This window comes from Chenopodium quinoa, unplaced genomic scaffold, assembly GCF_001683475.1.
Source record: "Chenopodium quinoa cultivar QQ74 unplaced genomic scaffold, ASM168347v1, whole genome shotgun sequence".
Lineage (NCBI taxonomy): Eukaryota > Viridiplantae > Streptophyta > Magnoliopsida > Caryophyllales > Amaranthaceae > Chenopodium > Chenopodium quinoa.
The window spans coordinates 6,857,791-6,880,094 of record NW_018745448.1 but is presented as its reverse complement, the minus strand read 5'-3'; the positions used below and the strand labels follow the sequence as shown (position 1 = coordinate 6,880,094).

At 36.4% G+C, this 22,304-nt stretch overlaps 2 protein-coding genes across 3 annotated transcripts; one reads left to right on the top strand and one right to left on the bottom strand.

Annotated features, from left to right (window-relative positions):
* Positions 1-4,521: 4,521 nt before the first annotated feature.
* Positions 4,522-9,436, top strand: LOC110713848. 2 transcript variants are annotated; one of them, XM_021892284.1, is made up of 15 exons: positions 4,522-4,886; positions 5,035-5,187; positions 5,306-5,404; positions 6,149-6,250; positions 6,390-6,533; positions 6,890-6,984; positions 7,124-7,253; positions 7,375-7,479; positions 7,864-7,970; positions 8,059-8,110; positions 8,192-8,281; positions 8,440-8,524; positions 8,611-8,675; positions 8,760-8,848; positions 9,086-9,436. In XM_021892284.1, the coding sequence occupies exons 1-14, from the start codon at positions 4,788-4,790 to the stop codon at positions 8,844-8,846; spliced, it is 1,413 nt and encodes a 470-aa protein (XP_021747976.1). In that variant the 5' UTR covers positions 4,522-4,787; the 3' UTR covers positions 8,847-8,848; positions 9,086-9,436. The 2 variants fall into 2 exon arrangements, with proteins under 2 accessions (XP_021747976.1, XP_021747975.1); XM_021892283.1 differs by lacking the exon at positions 9,086-9,436 and having other exon boundaries at positions 8,760-9,073.
* Positions 9,437-9,513: 77 nt separating this feature from the next.
* LOC110713847 (LEAF RUST 10 DISEASE-RESISTANCE LOCUS RECEPTOR-LIKE PROTEIN KINASE-like 1.5) lies at positions 9,514-12,177 on the bottom strand. The gene has a single exon (XM_021892282.1). It carries the CDS (start codon positions 11,732-11,734, stop codon positions 9,809-9,811), a length of 1,926 nt encoding a protein of 641 aa, XP_021747974.1. The 5' UTR covers positions 11,735-12,177; the 3' UTR covers positions 9,514-9,808.
* Between the last annotated feature and the right edge of the window lie 10,127 nt (positions 12,178-22,304).

The window sequence follows — 22,304 nt, the reverse complement described above, 5'->3', positions numbered from 1 at the left end:
ATACCTTAAGAAACGATGCATAAATCAATCACTCAACGTGTTGACCCATGACATCGTCCTCCCAACATTTTGTTGGCGACCCCTAGTCAATGAGCCAATCCCCAATGGTTTAAGTGTGCTATGCTTATGCATGATGCAATGTTGTTTATTTGTTTTACTTTTGTGCAAAAGGAAGATATTATACATTCAAGTCTCGCTCTCTAACTAAGAGATTATCCAAGTTAATTCTCGTTACAACCCATAGGAAACCTAGTGTTGGATACCTTGGACCATAACTATGAATTAATCATGTAACCTCTAAGTCCCCAGTGGAGTCGCCACTGTAAGGAGGGTGATCTCATCGTAAGGGGTACTCTATTTAAATGCCCTTGGTCACTTAAAAGCCTAGGACTTTACACTTGTTAAGGTGTAGTAGGATTTGAATTCCTGACAGTTTGGGGGACCTTGAATTAGAATTGATTCTATCATCACCCTTTTTTATAAGAAACAAGTAGGAGTCGCCAATGAGTTTTAGGAAAAACTCATAAACCTCGTTCATGCCTTTCTTCCATGTGGAGTTCATGGAATAATTAGCACAAATCATAAGTTTACCCATGCCCAAATTGGTCTATAAACCAGAAATGAGTTCGGGAGCGAGGGTACTAAGATAAGGTTCCTTTTAGAGGGGAATCTTCATCCTAGCCCTAGTACGGCCTCTAGTCAATGAGCCAATCCCCAATGGTTTAAGTGTGCTATGCTTATGCATGATGCAATGTTGTTTATTTGGTTTTTACTTTTGTGCAAAAGGAAGATATTATACATTCAAGTCTCGCTCTCTAACTAAGAGATTATCCAAGTTAATTCTCGTTACAACCCATAGGAAACCTAGTGTTGGATACCTTGGACCATAACTATGAATTAATCATGTAACCTCTAAGTCCCCAGTGGAGTCGCCACTGTAAGGAGGGTGCTCCCATAGTAAGGGGTACTCTATTTAAATGCCCTTGGTCACTTAAAAGCCTAGGACTTTACACTTGTTAAGGTGTAGTAGGATTTGAATTCCTGACAGTTTGGGGGACCTTGAATTAGAATTGATTCTATCATCACCCTTTTTTATAAGAAACAAGTAGGAGTCGCCAATGAGTTTTAGGAAAAACTCATAAACCTCGTTCATGCCTTTCTTCCATGTGGAGTTCATGGAATAATTAACACAAATCATAAGTTTACCCATGCCCAAATTGGTCTATAAACCAGAAATGAGTTCGGGAGCGAGGGTACTAAGATAAGGTTCCTTTTAGAGGGGAATCGTCATCCTAGCCCTAGTACGGCCTCTACTAGCTCTTCCTTTATCATAATTTCATCACCAAACAATATATGCAACGCGATACCTAAAACTATGTTAGTTGATTTTATTTACAAGCATTAATTCACTTAGGAATTACATTGCAAAGTCGTTATTCTTATTTAATAATATTCGAGAAAGGACAATAAATAAACAAGATTCGCCTTGGCTTAAGTGATCAACCAACAATTATTTAATTCAATTCGAGTCTTTATTTAACTCAAAATACTATGTGGAATTGATTAATTAATTATTTTATATTAAAAGTGATCAAACAACACTAATTAATTAATTAAAGTCCTTTTAAACAAAGAAAATAAAGGTGATTTAACTAAGTGCTCGGGAATTTACCACTTCGCTTTGCTAGATCTCCGTTTAGAACACTTATGGACGCCTTCTTGTTGGGGAACCTCCACCGTAGTAACAAAGTATCGAAAGGGTGAGTGTTTAGGACAAGAAGGCTAGGTTGCACAAGTTCACAAGTTATTTCGCCAGAAGTTATTTCGCCAGAATTTTAGGTTAATTTCTGTCTATTGAAGCCTCGGTTTAAGCTCGTACTTATAGAGAAGGATTGGGTTTAGGGTTTCGAGCTTTCTTCTGCAGCAAGTGTCGCGCGCAACATATGAAGTTGCGCGCGGCAACCCAGCGCAAGTTATAGAGTTGCGCTGCTATGTGCAGCGCAACTATTGGTCTTGCGCGCGGCTTTATGGTAAGATTCGATTTTATATTTTCCGTAAAATTTCCGAATAATTACAAATCTTCCGCAGTGCAACTCTAGAAAGTTTTGCTGGGTGTCGCGCGCAACTGAAATAGTTGCGCGCGACAGCCCAGCGCGACTTTGTGAGATGCGCGCGACTTTTTCTACAACAGCACTAAGTTTTAACCTAGGCGCTCCTAAATCAGTCATTATTAGGGTTTAAGCACGAGCTTTAGCCTAATTATGATCGGGTTTAGTTAATTGGACCTTTGTTTTGGCTTTTCTTTAATTTGGGCTAGTCCTTTGTGTTTTGTGGCTTAACTAGTTATCCATAAGTATTCTCCACTTTGATCCAACATGAAGATGGCTTTATTTATCGTCATTGCACTTCCTGTCGGGATAGGAGGCCAAAAGTAGATGTCTACACCAACCATAACAAATTACACCGAACTACAACAAACCACCCCACCACCCACCTAAAACTACCGCCGCCTCCTCCAGAACAAACAATCACAATCCTAAAATGAATAAAAAAAATAAAGAAAAAAATTAAAATCCCAACCCAACCTCCAAAACCTGGACTCCAACAGCCACCACAAACACATATATTTCAAAAAATTCTAACAAACAAAAAGAAAAGAAAAAAAAAACGAGACACATACCTTAATTCGACCACATAAAACCTTGAAATTGGGTTTACGAGGCAAAATTCGACCATAAAAACTCTAGAGTTAGAGTTCTCATGGTCGAATTTGACCAAAAAAACCTTTGGTTTTATCACGAGGAGAGAGAAAGTACAAAAAAGGCAAAAATTGTTGTTGATGTTGATGTCGGTGTTGTTTGTTGATGTCGGTCTTGGTGTGTTGTTGTTGCGGCGATGGTTAGTGGTGGCGGTGGTGGTGGGAGATATAAGGTGGTCAAAAGAGGAGAAAGTTGAGGAGAGAAAGTGAAGATGAAAAAGAAGAAGAATGAGAGAGAGCAAAGAACGAAAAGGAGATAGAAGGAGAACAAGATAGAAGGAGAGGAGAGAGGAGAGGAAAGACAAACAGAAGAAGGGGAAAGAAAGAAGAGGCAGAACAGAGTATAGGGTTTTAGGAGTTTTTAAAGATGTTTATTTTTTTTTCTTTTTTAAAAAAAAAATTATATTCCGTCGGAATTTTTCGACGAAATGTTTATCCGTTATAAAAGGTAATTTTCAACAAAAAAATATGTCGAAAAGTACAAATATTCTGACGCATTTATATTAGTCGGAAATTTTGACTTTTTCGACGGAATAATGTGTCCGTCGGAATTTGGTTGTTTTCTAGTAGTGTAATATACATCCCACCCCACCACCCAATTGGATATCCATACCCACCTCAGACCCGCCTCATACCCACTACCATAACGACATATTATATGACATTAATGTGAAGTATTATCATTTTCATTAAACCTCTTTTTTCATGTACTTGGCAAATTCATACGTCGCTAATATTATTAATATAATATTTTATGTTTATTATACAAAAAGTAGTATAAGGTGGAATGAGGCGGGTGATGGGGTGGGTTTACTCTAAATCCATACTCGCGCCCAGCAAGTACAATTTTATTTATACCCATCCCCGCTTATTGGGATGTCAGTGGGGCGGGTCAAGTAGGAGACCCGCCCCAATGGGGCGGGGATGGGTCTCGGTTTGGCGGGTGGTGGGGCGGGGATGGGGATAAAAACCGTACCCGTCATGGGTGATGGGGTGGGGGTGGATTTTAAGTTGTACCCGCCCCATCCCCGCCTCGCCCTGCCCCACTTCGTACCCACCTCATACCCACATCTATACATCTTTAAAAGCAAAATTACATACTTTTATACTATTTAATAAAATAATTACGTGAAATATAATATTAATTATAATATTTCTACGACACTTATATTATAAACAAAAATGTGTGTAATATTAAGAATGTTTTATTTCTATTATAATCCGTATTAATTATGTAGGATTATGTATTTTAGAGACGGAAATTAGGTGGATTTTGGCTAGGGATTAGGCGAGTCTTTGGTGGGGATGGATATCCAAGTGGGGGGTGGGGTGGGGATGGTTTTGGAGTTGTACCCGCTGGGGCGGGGATGGGAATGAATATTGGACTCGCCGCGGGGATGGGAAGACTAAAATCCGCCCCACACCGCCTTGCCCCATTGACATCCCTACCCGCCCATCACCCATCAAACCTCCCTCCATACCCGCCCCATGGAAGCGGGATAGGACGGGTCTCCCATTTAACTCGACCCACTTGTCATTCCTAATAGAAATTAATAAGGGTAGTTTTATAAATTTTTATTTATCCCTAATTTATTTCTCATACTTACTAAAAATGGGATAAAACTGATTTATTTTTGTCCCGCCTTTCAATTCCCATCGTTGTCCTCTGTCATTATTATCCCTTTTATCTCTATCCCTCCAACCCAGCACCCTATAAATGACACTAGTAGCAAAACTAAACGCCAGGATATCTAGATTAGTACCTTTTTTTTTTTTTTTTTTTGGGGGGGTTTAATTTTAAAAAAACTACTCCGTAGTAATTAACTTTTTGTGGTATGAAGTATAAATCCACTCACAATAATTTTGCCTATATCAACATTTCCATCAACAACAAACATAAAACACTGAACAAAATTCCCAAATTACAAGTCTACAACATCATTCTCATTCGGTGAAGTTTCAAGTCTTGAAACACTCTCTCTCGTCATTCATCACTGAAACACATCCAATTTTCTAGAGAGAGAAAATCATGGGAAAAGAAGAAGCTTTGAAGTTTGACAAATGGGGATATCCAGTCAATACTACTTCTAATCACTGTATTTCTGCTATTAATGATTTCTATGACCAGGTTTTCTTCAATTGATTAATCCCTTTCTCTTTTTGGAATTAATTTTTGAATTAATTGTTATTTGTTTTGTCCGTGATGTAAATGAGATTTGATCACGTGTCGTTGTGAAGTTAATTGATTAATTGGGTTATGTTTAATTTGATTGAAGGTGTTGAATTATGGGAGAAAGAGGTCAATCATATTGGATGCTCCAGTTCATGATGAAAGCTGTGTTTTAGGGAATACCTTGGCTGCCTATTTCTCTTTCTCAAGTCAACCTTCTGAAGCTCTTTCATTTCTTCAATCTGCCAAGTCCCACTATGTAAGTATTTTAAAAAATTAATAAAAATTTTGTTACTCTAATAATTAATTTTAAAATTATTTGCTAATTGTTAAGAGTTAAAGTTGTAATTTTTTATTTGTTGGGGTTTATGATGCAGGATGAAGCAACAGATTATGAGAAAGCAGTGTTTGATGCCGTTTCGTGTATGATTTCTGATGATATGGATGATGATGTAGCACTAGAGTTCCATTTTAAGGTTTGATTTTATTGAGTCTTTAGAAATTTGTTTAAATAACGTTACTTTGTTTAACAATTGTTCATGTCCTGTTTTTGGATTTTGTTTTTATTCGTTACATTTTGGAGTGGTCCTACGAAGGCTATGATGTTTAGCTTACTAAATTATACTCAGATTATTTTGTTGAGATTTATTAGTTTTGGCATTAACCAACCCTGGAGAAGGAAAATAGATTATTAATTGCAAAATTCTGTCTTCAATCCTTAATATCTTTAATTGTTTTATTGTTTAAACTATTAAAATTATGTGGTTTAAAAATATATTTATAAAGATGAATCCAATCAGATCCAACATAACTATGATTTTATTACGAAGTTTGTATAAATAGCACACAATGGTCAAAATGACTGGATAATTAGCGTGTAAAGTCAAATGGAATAACTAGTAAAACGGAAAGAGTATATGATTTCTTCTCTGTTAAACAGATAGTGTTGATACTTGATATGACTTTTGAGTTGGGGCTAAAGATTGAATACAATTGCTCATTAGTGCTTCCAAGCTGGCTAGATCAAGGCCTTAGCAAGGGTTAGTATCATTGTAGGAATGGAGGCAATTTATGTAAAGCAAAGTGTATCACGTCTTTGGAATATGAGTTATCTGAATTATAATTAGTACTTGTATGATTTAGCAGCATAAACTTCTTGTGATGTTAGTTTTTGTAAAAGTAGTTATTCATGAGCTGTCTTTGATATATTTGGTTGACAGTTATTAAGGGATTTCCCAAAGGATTTATCCTCCTTGAAGAGGGCTCAAGTACTTTGCTTCTACATGGGGCTGCCTAATCCTTCTCTTGATCTAGTGCAGCAGGTTCTTTTTCTAACGAACATTAATACATTAGAGTCTCTCTGGTGTTTCTGATCAAACAAAACACAGGATTACTCTACTTGTATACCTGAACCTGTGATTGACTTCGAAACTTTGCTACCAATTTCGTTGATTCATTTAGGTACTACCCGAGAATGAAGAGGAAGCTTACATTCATGGCATGCTTTCTTTTCCTCTGTTGGAGCTCGGACAGATGGAGGAAGCTGAAAGAGCTGCTAGAAAGGCACTTGAGATCAACAAGCAAGATGTTTGGGCACAACATTGCGTGAGTCAAACCTTTTAGCACCTTTTTTCAGAAATTTTAAAGTACCTTTACTTCAGTATGTCATATGTACTTGACTCTTTTTATCAATTTCCATTTTACTGTTAGGCCTAATCTAGTCGAAGCCTCAACATAATGGTACTGGATCTATACCCATTTCTCTTCAATTGGGTTCAATTCTCTGTCGTTTCATTCCTGTAAGGCCATAGACCATATTATGGCTTAGTAGCAAGTGACTTGGTGTATGAGGAATTCAATTTTGCATTTGTGCCAATCTGAATTTGTTGTCGGATACAATTTTTAGTGTGCTGTGTGTATCATGGTGATGTAACATCAGCTAACACATTCTGTCAATGCAGCTGTGCCATGTTCTTCAACATGAATGTCGTTTCGCTGAAGCTGTACAGTTCATGGAAGATTGCTCGCCTTCATGGAGTTCCTGTTCGTCATTCATGTATGAATTGTGTTAGTAGTGCAATCTCGTTCATGAGTATATCCTGTCAATGCTACTTTGTACATCTGATTTTATTATACAAAGTATTGGATAACTTTGCTTTGTCATTCTGTGCTAAGGACTAGTCATTGGCCTTCAGGTACACACATAATTGGTGGCACGTTGCTCTTTGTTACTTGGAAGGTCATTCTCCAGTAGCAAAGGTCTTAGATGTGTATGACCATCGTATAATGAGGGAAATAGATAGAACTGATGCGACCCGCCCAGAGGTTTAATAATTTTCCCTTATGTTACATGACACTTGTACATATATATGTTCCAAGCTCATTTTTTTCCCAACATGTTTGTGTTTTTTTTTTTAATACTTTTTTTTTTCTTTTCGGGTTTCAGGTCTATTTAAATGCATTGGGATTACTATTGAGATTACATATACGAGGTCAGATAACTCTATTTGAGGATCGTTTGAAGAATTTAGCTGAACTTTTGACTGATAAAGTGAGTAAAGTGACCAATTTTTTGCAGTGTATTTTCAAAGCCTTATACAATTACAGCAGTTGTTTGAAATATTTTTGAGGTGTTGGACTTGTAGATTTGTATTGCACAACGTTTTAATGCCTCGTATGGCAAGGTTTTTGGAATTTCTTTATTACAGACTAATACTCCATATTTGTGTATGAAAATAATGTCTACTGTTACTTGTCGTTTCAAAACAACTTGTCAAAACTTTTTGCAACTACCTTCTTAATAAAGTCTTTCTTTTATGACATTATTTAAAAAAACTACTTGGAAATGTTATATTCTTAGACTAAGTGTCGTGCTTATGTTATATTCAGAAGAGAATTAGAGTAACTAATACTTGCTGTTTCTTGGTTGTGTTAGTCGCTTTGGTACTTGGAATGGCAGCTTGATTTGTTCATATTATGGGCTTTAACATGTACGGATAAGCTTCCTGCGGCACAAGAGTTGCTTAAAGGCTTGAAGCTCAGGTCAGAAATTTGGAAATCTTTTCCTTTCTTTGTGCATTGTGTTGAATTACATTTGGAGACTTGACTTACATTTTATTTTTTTATGTAGAGTGTCAAATATGAGCGATAAGAAGCAGCAGCAGTTTCAAAGAGGGCTCTGTGTATGTCAATTGATACTTTGGGATTCAATCATTATTTATGTACGTTTTTCTAATTAGATTCTTATTTCAATGTTTGTTCAGCTTGCCGAAACTATATATGAGTATGGTAGAGGTAATGACGAACGTGCCCTACAGCTCCTGGGTTCAGATTTTGTTGCATGTGATTATAAGGTAATTTACAGCCTATTACTTGGTCCAATTATTCAGAACATTCTCTAGTGCTCACCATATGAATTCAAGGCCTTAGGATATTATAGTACTGAATTGCTAAGTACTATATGCTATTGGCTTCATATTGCTGAAATGAAATAATGCCTCATGTCTCCAAGGCAATAGGAGCATCCGATGAGCAAATTGATGTGTTTAATGAAGTTTGGTATATCTTGCTACTGAATACTGGAAAAGCTGCGAAAGGTACGACTTTGATGCAGAGAACGTTTGGCTGCTTTCATAGTGGATTATTGACTTACTGCCTTTAATTTGTGTGATGTTTAATGTAGTGATAGAGGCAATTGAGAAACGACTTAAGACGAGGGATGGTGTGCCCTTTTTATGGCGTCTATTGGTATGAATTCGTATCTTCCTTCAAAAATTGTTTAATTGTGGCAAGGAGTAGCTATTTGAAATGTTTGCTATACTTGTATTTCAGGAGAAAGGATACTCAATGATGGGCAGGGAGGAAGCTGCGAGAGCAGCTGATAAGGCAAACCATCTGGAGAGGATATATTTTCAATAGCTGTATGTATTTACTATGTATTTAGTTAAACAAGGGGATGCATCCCCTTCAAAGAATGCATAGAGTGCATATTGATATGATGGTGTAAAATAGTGAATAAAAGTGGTTGTAAGAAACATGTAAAGATCGAACAAGCCATTTTAGACATCAAGGGTGAACAATTGTCAATTGACATTGTTGTCGCACCAATGATCCATACCATGCTTTAAATAAAGACTTAATTGGCTTAAAATTTGCAGGTTTATACATCACATTGCGGTACTCATTCTGTGTATACAAGCTAGTCAGGCTGTTACTGGGGTTCTCGACAATGACAAAATCACAGCAAAGTTGTATTTAATTTACCGAAGAGGACTTCAAGTTTGGTCTATCGCATTGGTCTTCAAGTATTTAGGTATAGTTTGGCCACTATCTCTGGAGAAAGAGGCAGATAGCTAAACCCAAGGGGTCAAGAGTCGGAAAATCTATCAAAAAGTTTCCAAGTAAGCAAAAGATGGTGAGATTCCTATGGGGGTTGCAAGCTCATCCAACGATGGTGGTCTTGATTGTTTCGATTTCCCACCAATGCTATGACTACGGGTAATATAAGATCTATAACAAAAGCAAAAGGTTGGCTATGATTAGTTTTGTGCTTTGTAGAAAAATAGAACAAATCAAGTGCCCAATCTTAAAATTTAGCAACAAACTTTCCATTTTATCATATCAAATACACTTGAATTGGTGATAATGATGATGTAATATATTACAAAGTGGCATCATACAAATATCCAACCTAATTATCTCATCTCTTTTCCCATCATAACAATTATAAGATTGATCACAAAACCCTCCAAAAACCCCCCAACAAAGTCATTTAAGGATATGATCTAGTATAGTGGTACAAAATTACAAAAGAAGAGTCTCAACATCCAAAACCCACTTAATAGTTAATACCAATAAACCATTACACAACCCTCCCAATCTCACCCCTCGGCCGCTGCAGGGACCACCACGACGCTAGAATTAGAAACTCTAACCCCACGGATACGGCTCCAAATTCGCCGTAACTCCGCCACGACTTCCCGTGCATCAGGCCGATCATCTTTATCATCGGCCACACACCGGAACGCTAGCTCAGCAACTGCCGCAACACTCTCAACCACAGCAGGCCCTTCGGCCGCCAATGTGGGATCCACAACTTGGTCCAACAACCCAATTTGAATCCTAGCTACTACCATATCCACCAACCCCACCTCCCTTTTTTCTCTCCTTAGGTCAACCGCCTTCAACCCAGTAATCAGTTCCAAAAGCACAACCCCAAAACTAAACACATCACTCTTCTCGGTTAACCGAAACGACTTATGATAATCCGGGTCTAAGTAACCCGGAGTACCCTGCGGTCCAGTCCACACACAACCCGAAGATGATCCGGGTAATTCCCCGGATAAATTCTTCTCCGGACACACCAACAACCTAGACAAACCAAAATCCCCTACTCGAACCCGCATATACTGATCAACAAATATATTGGTAGCAGTAATATCGCGGTGAACCACCGCCGGTTGGACCGTAAAATGGAGGTATTCAATCGCAATGGCAATCTGCAATGCTACATCAACCCGTGTCGGCCAACTCAACGAACCGGATATCTGCCGATTCGGACCATGTAAATGGTCAGCTAATGTACCATTAGGAATGTAATCATACACCAATAATAAACCACGTGGATCACTACAATACCCATGAAGTTTAACTAAATTTGGATGTTCAATTGATGATAGTATCAAGATTTCATTGCAAAACGACTTCGTTGGGACGGCTTTACCCCCGTGTCGATGCAAGTACTTCACAGCAACGGTCCGACCATCGAAAAGCTTCCCTAAAAACACCGACCCGAACCCACCATCGCCGATCTTCCTATTCGGGTCGAACCGGTTGGTGGAAGATTCGAGCTCCTCGTATGTGAAAACCGGCGGAAGGAGCGAGGCGGACCGATGATTGTGTAGAAAAACTGTCATCGGATCCTCCAACATTGCTCCATTATTACCACCACCATTGCCTCCGAAACGCCCGTTTCGGAGCGCGAACAACGAAACCCCAACGAAGCAGAGCAAACACATTAGCACAACCGCGGATGTAAACTCCGCAATATGCTTCTTGTGCTGGACCCACAAAGAAGGAGGAGGGAGGATACTTTCGTGAAGACATAAGAACTGTTTATTCGGGTCGGATGAATTGAACCCGCAAACCCCATTTCGATTCAACCGGCAATCATTGCACTTATTAAAGAACTCATCATGGGTCAGCTCAAACTCCACTTGAATCCCATACTTCAGAAATTTATCCAAATATCCGATAACATCGTTTTGGCACCCTTGTTCGGTTGCGGGCTGAGATGACGGACCGCAACCGGGGGTAAGCCGAAGCGGATGTTTGATCAAAGAGCAATGCCAAGGACAGAGCTCACAATCAGGCAAGGAGAGAGTAGGACATGGTTTGAGAATAGAAAGACGAGAGCAGTAAGTATCAGTGATTTTGAAAGGGGTGTTAGTTAGATTAATGGGGTGAGGAGGGATAGAAGAGGAGAGAGAAGAGCAGGTATTGTGAGGGGAGGAGAGAGAAAGAGGAGAGAGAAGGAGGAGAGAGGAAAAAGGGTCATAACTGAGGAGAGAGAAAGAGAGGTTGTTGATGATGAGATAAGAAGAAGAGTTGGGAGAGCAGTGAAGGTGGAAGTCAGGGTGGCCGCAGCCGGGAGTGGTGGAGAATGGGTATGGTGGTGTGGTGTTGAACGGCGGACAGTGCAGTGGTTGCACGGTGGTTGAGCAGGTGTGGTTGTGGTGGAGATGATATGGGTTAAACTCGGCTGATGAAAATGGTAATAAGAAGAGGAAGATGAAGAAAGGAGGCATGGAGTAATGTGGGCATGAAAATCGAAGGAAAGAGATCTAATCTTAAATTACAGGAAGAAGGGGAAGTATGGTTTTGAAGAGAGAGAAAGAGTGAAAGGGCTCACGTGAACAAAGATTTAAAAAAAGGAGAGAGAAGAGGGGAACACAAATGTTGAAAACGGAGGGATTTTACTTTTCTTCTACGGAGAAATGAGAAAAAGAGAAGGGGGTGTTGCCTGTTGGAGTCGTAGTCTTTGTTAATTGCTTTGGTTAGGTTTCCCTAGGATGGAAGCTACACTCGATTTTTGTGACTATCAACTCCGGCTTTGCTTTTTTTTTTTTTACTCGTACTGTGGAGTAGTATTATTTTCATGAATTGTGATTAAAGCACTAATGATTTACATATTGAAATTATATTCGTGGAGTATCTCATTAAGTGATTTTTACATGAAAATAGAGAAAATCAAGAAACAATTGTGCCTTTAAGGCTTGAATTCCCCTAATAATAAATAGGTTTTCAATAACTCTAAAGCTCTTATGTAGTTCTCCATGAAATCTTAAATCCCCCAATACGAAGTAATAAGGATTTCAAGAACTCTAGTTCTTAAGTAATTCTCAATAAAATTTTAATTGTTTTGGAGAGTCACCTTCATCTCAAATTGTGTAACATGTGTTCGTAATGGATAATGAATCTCTAAGGGTCTGTTCTCATAGACCGAACTGAACTGAATTGAGCTGAACTGAACTGAATTGAAATGAATATTTTATAAGAGAAGGAAATTAGAGGCTGAAATGAACTGAAAATAAACGTATGAGAAAAGGCCCTAACTTGTTATTGGCCCTATTTGGTAATAACCTAGTCACGTAACTGATTGATGTAGTTAGTTGTACTCCCTCCGTCCCTTAATACAAAGTCTCTTTTAGTTTTTGCGCGAAAATTGAGAAAATTGTAAATTTTTTAAAACTAATGATTAAAAGTACATATGTGCATGTGATGTTAGAGAGAGATAGAGAGAAATAAAAAGTACTTAGGAATAATTGAAGAGATAAGGAGAGAAAGTATTGGGAATTGACGTTAAAAGTACAAAAATAGTAAATGAAAAAAATGACAACTCATCAAAAAGAGAATAATAATGTCAAAAAATACAACATTTAAATAGAAAGGGGATGGAGGGAGTATTAACTAAGTTTGACTAGTTAGTGGTAAATAGCTGATTGTGCAAAAACTATTTGGTAAATAGTTATTTCAGTTTATTTAATGCCCAAAACGCTAATTATTTAACAAGCTAATTTCAGAACCTCCTATAATCAGGTTTTTCTAAAAGAGCTTTTTGGACTCACATCTCTCAACAAACTATTTACCAAACATCCAAATTAGCTTTTTTCAATGGTTAAACCTCTAATAGGACTTAATAAGCTAAAAGCTTTTGAAAAAGCTCTTTACCAAACAAGCTAAGGTCATTGCTCACATTAGTCACATACAAGTATATTTTCAATGAGGTATTTTTGAGTAGATATTGAAGGTGTCCGGTATAGAGATATTCCGCGATAATAGAGGGAGCGAGGGAAAAGCCTTTAAGAGGTGTGTATTTAGGATGCTCAAGACCTTTGGTAATTCAAGTTTTATTTTAGGTTAAAGGCCTTTTCAATATGTAAATAGGGGTGGAAAATCATTTTGCATTGGTTTTATTAAGGTTATTTATACCTCTACTTATTCTGTTGTGTGGGCAACAAAACACTATCGTAGCATCACAAGTAGTAATACAGAGACATTTTACTTTTTACACTACATGTACATTCTTTACTTTCATAAGTAGCCATACAAAGATATTTTACACTTTACATAAATTTATTGACAAATTGTAATTATGTACGAGTAGTTTAAATCAACTATGAAGTTGTTTGTTAATAATTAGCTATATTTATACTGATACGTACATACAAAAGTAGTAAATTATCTGAATTTCAAGTACAATAATTTCTTTAAGACGAGCTAGATCTGGAGTAATATCTTACTAAAATTTGCAGAAATCAAATAAATTTCAATGTCCTTATTTAATACTCCCTCCGTTCTTAAATTACATTCCTCCTTTCTATTTTTGGTATTCCAAAATTACATTCTTCCTTTCTATTTTTGGTAAGTTTTTTTTTTAGTAAATCAACTCTCTTTTTCTGTTTTATATTTAATGCTTTCTCACTCATCCTTACCTAATCTCACTCATAATCCTTGTGAAAAATTACAATGAATATGATTGGTTAAAAATTTTCAATTAGGAGCATGTGATTGGTCCTTTTTTTTTGCAAAGGATTGATGACATGTCATGAAATAACTAATCTATCTTTGTACTTCCCATTGCATTATCTAATTATTGTTATTTATCTTATTCTTTCTTCCTTAATTCCCGTGTAAATTTTCAAAGAGGAATGTAATTTAGGGACGGAGGGATTACCGTGATATTACTCCGTAGTAAATGATTTGGGTTGCACAAATGCATAACATGTTGGTTCTAATTGTTGGTTTAATGATTTCTGTTAATAGTGGGGGTTGTTGCACGAGCTCTTGCATAAGGTAGGCCTCAGCCTGTCAAAAAGCAGTGAAGAAAGTCAGTTCTTACAGTACTCGTTGTTGTCAACTGCACCAAATTTTTGCTTTATTGACATTTGGGTAATTTTGTTTTTTTGATGAGGAATTAGAATTAGATTCACATTTGACATTTTTACATTTCTCTAATAATATCGTACGGAATACTCTTTGATTTTTATAATAGCACGGTGAGTCATTTTAATAATTGATTGTGTTTTGTACCTGATTTAGAACATATTTAAATGTTTAAATTTCACATTTTAGTGTAATATATTCATGTATGATTTTTTTGGATTCGTCTCAATAAGTATTATTATAATATATAACTTTTATATTTTTACTTATGGAGAATTTAAATTATTGATCGTTAAAGTTTTACATTGGCAAGCGTAATAAAAGAAACAGATCAAGTAAAAAAGAACAAAGTAAGTAATTAAGTATAAGTCTTGTTCAAATATTCAAGTAATAAGTTTATAATTCTTGCTTATACATGCTTAAGTTGCCACTTTGGGAAGCATTTTCGATTTATTCCCATACATTGCAAGTACATGTTTACTTGTTTAGCTCTCTAAATCACTATGATAGCTGAAATATTGGATGGAGCTCCTTTTTCTATCACCCTTTATTAGATTAAGTAAATTACTCGCGCTCCTTGCTAACCTGCTATTAGTAAGTTGGCAAAAAATACATTATTTAGCAAGATACTATGTATAATAGTAGTAATAAGGGACTGTTATCTTCAACTTATTTTCAGTTCAGTTCAATTTATTTCAATTTAGTTCAATTCAGTTCAGTTATTAATTTCATTCTCTCAAAAAATATTCAGTTCAGTTTGACTCAAAACAGACCTTAAATTATTTTCTATGGCAACCTCTCCAAACCCATATTCGGCCCTTCAACCAAAGAAAGGCATATTAATCTAGTCCCATCACGATCCGAAGACTAGACTTGTCACTTCCTTGGTCCGCATTATTGATTTATAATTCATGAAGTGGTTAAGAGTCTACATCATTTAAAAACTAACCTATTTAAGATCTAATAATAATCTGCTGACTTGTACCAACTTAACTCAATTGACCTAAAACTACATTATATAGATGTACGAAGTAGGTTAATTGAGTGTTTGAAAAAAAAAGTACTCCGTAGCTTAATTGAGAATTAGAGATTTTAACTTAAACCGCACGGCCGCACCCAACCCAAGTAGACCTGATTCTCAATATATATAAACCCGATGATTAAGAAATTAAACAAAATCCATATATGTCAAACCGAAAATGATCCGGAATAAATTGAAATGCATATATAATTCCAGATGAAATGAGCAAAACTCTAGAAGAAATGGAAATGAGCTAGTTGAAGCATAGTTCCATCTGTTGAAAAATGTGCAAAAATGGTTTAAAGAAAAAGACAATAATATATTTTCCTATATTCCTAACACCCTCCCGCAATCGTAACGGCAGTAACACGAACGTTACGATTGAAAATTCTTTAATTTGTTGAAGTCGAGATGCACTCTTGTGATGTCGCCTTCAATTTTTTTTTACTTTTGCTACCACGGCCCTTTGCTGGTGTCCATGGTCTTCTGTCACGGCCCTTTGTTGGTGTCCGTGGTCTTTTGTCACGACCCTTTGCTGGTGTCCGTAATCTTCTTTGCCACAGCCCTTTGCTGGTGTCCGTGATCTTCTTATGTCAGGCCCTTCGCTGGTGTCCGTGGTCTTTTGCAATTTTTTTTTTAAATAATAAACAATACGCCAAACGTGGCTTTTCTTAATCTCCATGGAGATGCAATAATGGAGGAAGCACACTCAAACAGTACAACCTTACCAAATCACATATGATCATTCATATTGATCACATACACCAATAATAACCCACGTATTTATTCCAAAAAAAAAGATTAAATAAAAAAATAGAAATTTCAAAGAGCAATACTATTGCGTAGCAGAAGCAAATTTATGAATCTCACCGGTGGGTTTAATATTCTAACCCATCGACAGGGGGAGAATGTGTGTGAACGGTCCCAAGATTTAACCTGCTCTTGATACCATGACAAATTATTTATGTGAGAATGAAGTGAATTGTATTGATGATCTTGGCTGATATTTATAGCCTACAAAAGATAACCTACACAATATAAATTCTATCATATAAAGTTCCATAAATCTATCTCAGAATATTACTAAGATATATTATTATCCTAAATATAATATCATAAGATCTATATGGAAAATATATCACAATAATATATTTTCCTATATTTCTAACAGCTATACAATTAATTCATTAAAAAACTGGTACCAAGAAGAAGGGTTCAAGAGAGCAGGCATGTTACATGTAGTCATGTACAACCTTGTTATATTTCCATTTGTTTAAAAATGTATGACATGTTCTAGAGCCCAACATGCAGCAGCTCCAATAACATTATTTTGTACTTGTATCTCATGGACTTGTGGTGATTTGACTCATTTCTCACAGTGATGTTTCTAACTCGAAACCGCTTTCAATCCGAAACCTTTTGAACCGAGATAAAACCGTTTACACCGAACCGTTAACAACCCGCGACCCATTTGTAGTCTTTGTACCGAACTGTATATAAATCGAACCGCTGGCAAACCGAATCGTTTAATGAACCAGACCGCTTATAAACAAATCGGCTACAAACTAGTAAGATCGGTATGGCTAAACATGAAACAGAATATGATATGTATTTATAAAATCAATGAGAATTTGTATAAAATATGATGCCTATTTAAGAAAGGATGAAGTCTCAACTTAATATAAAACTTGTTAACCAACAAAAGGTTAGCAAGTACTATCAAATTTCATACCAAAACCATTTAACTGCCCGAATCCAAACGACTCGATAAACAATCGATTTTTTGAAACCGAAAACCGACTCGAACCGTAATTTAGTATACTCAAAATGGAACCGATCCGAATAACGTTAAACCGTAGAAGAACCGAACCAACTATAAACTGAACCGAAAAAGAACTGAACTAGTTATAAACTGAACCGAACTGTTTCTAACCCGAAACCGTTTCCAACCCAAAACTGTTTGAATCGGGATAAAAACCGTTTACACCGAACCGTTAACAAACCGCGACCCATCTGCACCGAACCGTTTACTACCCGAACTGTTTACAACCCGAACCGAATTAAAACCGCTCATGAATAAACCGAAATCGAATCAAACCGATAATTATTTAAACCGAAGTGAAACCGACCCACAAGACACTTAAATCGATTTTAAAATAACCCGATTTAATACCGAACCGATTTCAAACCGAACCGAACCTGAACTGTCAAACCGTTTTGACAGTACTAAGCAGCTCCAATAACATTATTTTGTACTTGTATCTCATGGACTCGTGGTCATTTGACTCATTTCTCATAGTGATATTACACATATAATGGTGTTGTATGAATGGTGGTATATGGTAGCCCACAGGGTCGTCTCAAATAATTTGGAGGACATGTTCTAATTATAATTAAGAGGCCCTTAAAATTAATTTTTTCTTTTCAAAGATTAATTTGGTAGTGTTTCTTGAAACTTAAAATTTATTTAATTAATCTATAATACTCCACTGTTTATCTTATGTCTGACTTAATTTGGGCATAAAATAAAACCTGTATATTGTCGTCTTTCAAAAAAAAAACTTGTATATTGTCATTAATAAATACTCCGTAACATTAATCTGGGTAAAAAAGAAAAATTAATAATAATAATAATAATAATAATAATAATAATAATAATAATAATAATAATAGTTCAACTAGTGTTGTTAATGAACCGAGCCTTGAAAATTGAGCTTGGCTCAAGCTCGAGTGCTCGAAAAAGTGGAGCTCGGCTCGTGGCTCGTTATTGGCTTGAGTCGTTATAAGCTCGATCTTGAAATGCATAATTTATGTCACATAACTTATTACCCAAACAATCCAAGTCACAAAGTTTAATAGTGGGCTGTTGACCTCTTGTTATTGTTCTTATAACCAATTTTTTTTACAAGATGCTTATTAACTTATTAAATTTATTTAAACGTAAAAAGACATATATTTATTTTTTAAAAAAAATATTCGAGCCTCTTGCGATCTTTTCGAATTCGAACCAAGCATAGCCTGGCTCGTGTATCGTCTCTTTTAGTCTTGAGCCGAGTCCGAACTCGAGCCTAACATTGACCAAGCGGAGCTCGAACAGTTCACGAGCAACCTCAACGGAAAATTAGCAACAAATAAAATTTTGAAGTTTTGACAACTAAATGGGGGTAATTAAGTTCTAGGAATCTGGTCCGTTAAAAAAAAAGTTCTAGCAATCTGGTATAATTGTGTTTATTTAGCTCTGATTTGCATGAATACAAGAAGTCAGAAGAAATGGATATTGTTTTTAACAATTGGGCTCCGAATATGAATACAAGAAGTCAGAAGAAACGCCATTGTATGTATGCCTATTGAGGAAAGTACGATATATTTTCCAAATATCTTAGGATATCTTTGATAGCATATTTTTGGTAGTTATTAATATCTTTTGTTACTTTCCTAACTCTATCTTAGTCGGATTGTTTTAGCTTATGGAGTATTATATATGGTGGTTCTGTGAGAAATAACATGCAAACTTTCTGTTTCATTAATTCTACATGGTATAAGAGCCAGAGATTTTTTTTCCTCATAAATTTTAGTCATGGCAGGTGAAGAACCACCACCACCACCACCAAAAATCAAAACTGATTCACCGTACTATCTAGGGTCGCATGATAGGCCCGGTGATTATATCACTCCAATTCCTTTAAAACTTGACAATTTTGATTCGTGGTCTCATGCGATTTATGTTGCACTTTCTTCTCGGAGGAAATTTGGGTTTTTAGATGGTACTATCACTAATTGTGTGCCGCCTGCAATTAAGGAGGATTGGGTTGTGGTACTGTAGACACCCATTTGTGTCTCCCCAAAACCAAACCCGGTGATGAGTACCTTTCACGTCAAATCATAATTGAATGAAGTGAAAGTGTGGAAAGTCTAGTGTTGCGGATAGTTTTAATTTCTTTTCTCTTCTCTCTGTTTTTGAAAACTTATTTTAAGAAAACAGTCAATCCAGTTTGGTTGGTCCATGATATGGGTCCAATGGTAGTGTAGTTGGATAGGGCTTGACGAGAGCTTTCCAACGATATATTATACGCCCAATTCCGATGAATATTGAGGAAGTTATGGCCAATTTACTAAACTGGGCCCGGTTTGAGCTTTATATGCGGCCCAATGATCTAGGGGAGGGCCTAATATGATTTACCATTCCTAATGCAATTAGAAATGGTTTTAGCCTTCTAGATTCTTCTAGAAGGTTCTTTTCATTCCTAATTCAATTAGCATTGATAAATTGACTTTTATTGACTTTTCAGAATTTTAATTAAAATCAAAAAGCATTTTCGAGGAAATTATATGATTTTATCCTCCAGTACGGAAAACTTATCTGATTTTCGAAAACGCGTTAAAAACAGGCTTGGCGCCTGACTTCAGGCATTGGCGCCTGGAACCAGGCCTGGCGCCTGGCGCTAGCCATTGGCGCCTGGCGCTAGTGTTGGTGCCTGGCGCCAGTTAGCCAGGGTTTGCGCCAGCTCTATTTTTTTATGCGTCAGACTCTGTTTTGTTAATTTTATCTTTTTGGTTGATTTTCTCTATAAATTACGTATTAAAAACTCCGTTTTCATTCACCAATTCTCACGAATATTCACCTACAATCAGTTTTCATTCGCAATCATTAATTCTTTAATTCTCTCTTAATCATTAACCAATTCTCATCAAGTTTTCTTGATTATTTCATCTCTTTCTTTCTCTCTAAACCTTGTTTTTACATACAAAATTCCGCATTCGCAAGATCTAGAAACACCTAGCCATATTCGAAGTTGCCTTCGCCCTAGACGTGAAAGGTTTAATTTCTGAGGGTTTGGTCCCAAATCTCTCTTTCAATTATTTAATTTAATTGTTTGTTTATTATTTTCCTTAAAGTTACCAACGTGTGTATTTTGTTATTAGAAAGAGGTACGAGGCATCAAAGTAAGTACTTTAATGGTTTAATTGATATTATGATGTAGAAATCATGTGTATATTGTTATTATGATATTCCCAGTATCATGTCTAGGGTAATTTTAATATGATTGTTATGATGCTTCCTATGTTCTTCCTAATATTTATGATCGTTAGTATCATGTTAGGGTTAAAGATTTGATTTTTATTGCTTAGTGACATGCTAGGATTTGTTATTAATCTTGTTAGTATCATGCCTAGGATCTTGCTATTATTATTATGCTTTAATATTAACATGAACATGATTATGATTATAATTGTTATAATTTATGATGATTATGATTAATATTAACATGAACATGATTATAATTTTATTGTCATAATTATTGATTATTTATCATGTTGCTTGATTATACATTATTTATTTTTATTGCTTGATCACACCTTTTATTGCATGTTTAAAGGAATTGGTACTTGTAATCACGCTTAATAAGATAATTAATAATCTTGTTTAGGGTTAATTTGATTATAATTCAAGTGATCGCCAATAATGATTTATTTGTGCATTTAATATTCAACCAATATAGATAAACAGGTTTAGGGTAACCTATTGATTGCATGTTAATTAAAAAGCGCACATGAATACGATCAGAATAAAGTAGAGGCCTATTATTAGGGCAGGTTCAATCTATTTTAGGTTGGATTTGTACCTTCATCCCCGAACCCTTATTTGGTTCTAGACCTTATGGAGTTGACGATCTCTTGGATCGTTAAGGGGTGTAATCTTCACCTTGTGAACGGTTTACAAGTTCCTAAAAAAAACTTGTTGGCGACTCTTTTGCTCTATGTTCTTCCCTTTTGGACGCCACCGTACTTTAGTGTATGATCACAGTGGGGTTCAAGCTAGGGGTTTAACACTTGAAATTTATTCCCTACAGTTTTTGGCGACTCCACTGTTGAGGATTTCTATTTTAATTCCTAAATTTGTTTCGACAATGATTTAGAATGAGTGGATGAGACTCGAAACGTTCTAAGTATTTCATGTGCGTATTTTGATTAACATTATTGTCATATGCATAAAAAAGATCTCATTGGAAAGACCATCCGTAATGAGTTAAAAACATAGGATTTTACACGTAGAAAATTTGAGAAATATCTTTCACAACTAGGACCGAAATAACACCACGCGAAACTAAAAAATCTTATCGAGCACAGAAAGCTGCTGAGGCATGTGGGAAGTAGCATCAGGGGCTAGAGCTTGGCGCCAACATTTTAGTCGTAGCGCCAGACGCCAGCATTGGCGCCAGGCGCTACAGTTAAAAGCTGGCACCAGTCTCTGATTGCTGGCGCCAATTTCTCCCAATACCGAGCCAGAAATATGCGTTCTAATTTCGACCGGTTTTTCGTATTGTTTGCTTGATCCTACTTCCTGATTGAATTTTTTCTCACTTTTCTGAAACCCATATGTGTTCTACATATGGACATAACCCTCTGGGAATTCATGCTCCATCTACCCGATTGAACGCTCCGTGCAACAAAGGGTACATCCGAGAGTGTTGAATTCACCAAACCATGGAAGTGAGTTTTTTCTAAAACTCGTGGTGTCCCATCCACTCGCGCCAACCCTTCACGGTTAGGCTTTCGCGCGGTGCTTCCAGACAATTAACCATGGACCCTCTATTGATTAAACCATATCCCGAACTTTAGAGGACTAGAGCCATGGTTAGGTTGCGAACTTATTGCATCATATTGTGCCTACTTGACTAATTGTGCATTATTTGTTGTGCATACTCTATGTGGTTTTTTCCTAACCGTTTGTTTGACTTGTGTTAGGACTTAATAAACTGATTAATGACTAAAGGACTTTGTTTAATTAATTAATTAATTAATTTGAGCTAATAAATATGTCTAGAGTCATTAGTTCCTTTAAGTCGACCCGGATTTTTATTCCCGTATACTGCACAAGCGTCAACTTGTTTTGGTCATAGCCGGAGTTC